The 1,083-nt window shown below is 34.2% G+C and overlaps 1 protein-coding gene across 1 annotated transcript in view; it reads left to right on the top strand.

The window, feature by feature from the left end:
• The window catches only part of TECRL (trans-2,3-enoyl-CoA reductase like), a 24,264-nt gene that overhangs the window by 759 nt on the left and 22,422 nt on the right, over positions 1–1,083 (top strand). Inside the window, exon 2 of the mRNA XM_037735883.1 lies at positions 120–235. Within this exon, the coding sequence (XP_037591811.1) occupies positions 120–235 (116 nt within the window). The remainder of the gene's footprint in view (positions 1–119; positions 236–1,083) is intronic.

Below are 1,083 nucleotides of genomic sequence, written 5' to 3'. Positions count from 1 at the left end.
AAAAAATAATTCATCTGTCTATTTCACCAATTTATCCAGTAGGCTAACACTCATAGACACAAATAAACCTTAAACACATCTATGTTTATTGTTTAATCGAAATCATCTTTTATTTTCAGGTATTTTTGGCTGAATACACAGGACCTCTGCTAACATATCTCCTCTTTTATTTGAGAATCCCATGTGTATACGATGGAAAAGAGAGCGCTAGAAGACTACGCCACCCAGTGGTACAGTAAGTGATACGTGTGTGTGTGTGTGTGTGTGTGTGTGTGAAATATATATGTATATATAATGATATATATGTGTATATATGTGTGTATTTGTGTGTATATACATATATAACATACAAACGTATACATAAACATACACATTGAAGAGGAGATGAATTAGTAAGCAGATAAAATATTAATAAAATTTTTTGGTAAACTCAAACTGGATATAATTTTATGGAAATATATTTTAGATAACCTCAAATAGGGTATATACACCAACTTCCAAATTTGTAAGCTAAGAACTATTAGGTATACCTTAAAATAGAGGTAATTTGGTGGCACGTGATAGCTCATGTCAATAATCCCAGCACTTTGGGAAGCCAGGGCGGGAGGATCATGAGGTTAAGAGATTGAGACCATCCTTGCCAACATGGAGAAATCCCATCCCTACTAAAAATACAAAAATTAATGGGGCATGGCGGCGCTCACCTGTAGTCCCACCTATTTGGGAGGCTGAGGCAGGAGAATCTCTTAAACCCAGGTGGCAGAGGTTGTGGTGAGCCCAAGATTGTGCCCCTGCACTCCAGTTTGGAAGACAGAGCAAGATTCTGTCTCAAAAAAAAAAAAAGTAATTTATGTTGATAATGATCTCAGCTGTCAAGAGAAATTGGGAAATTCAGAAATATCATTAAAAGAAGCTTGCAATTATAAAACTGAGAGACCATATATAGGACATAAAATATAAGCACTCACTAGAAGTTTATTTATTATTACCTATTATTAAATCCCTATTTATTTATTTGGCAATTTGCATAGGAAAGAAATAATGACCAAACTAATAAACAGGAAGAAAAAAGTTTACAAGTTA

This window comes from Cebus imitator, unplaced genomic scaffold (assembly GCF_001604975.1).
Source record: "Cebus imitator isolate Cc_AM_T3 unplaced genomic scaffold, Cebus_imitator-1.0 Scaffold1070, whole genome shotgun sequence".
Taxonomy (NCBI): Eukaryota; Metazoa; Chordata; class Mammalia; order Primates; family Cebidae; genus Cebus; species Cebus imitator.
This window is presented reverse-complemented; position numbering and strand designations above follow the sequence as displayed.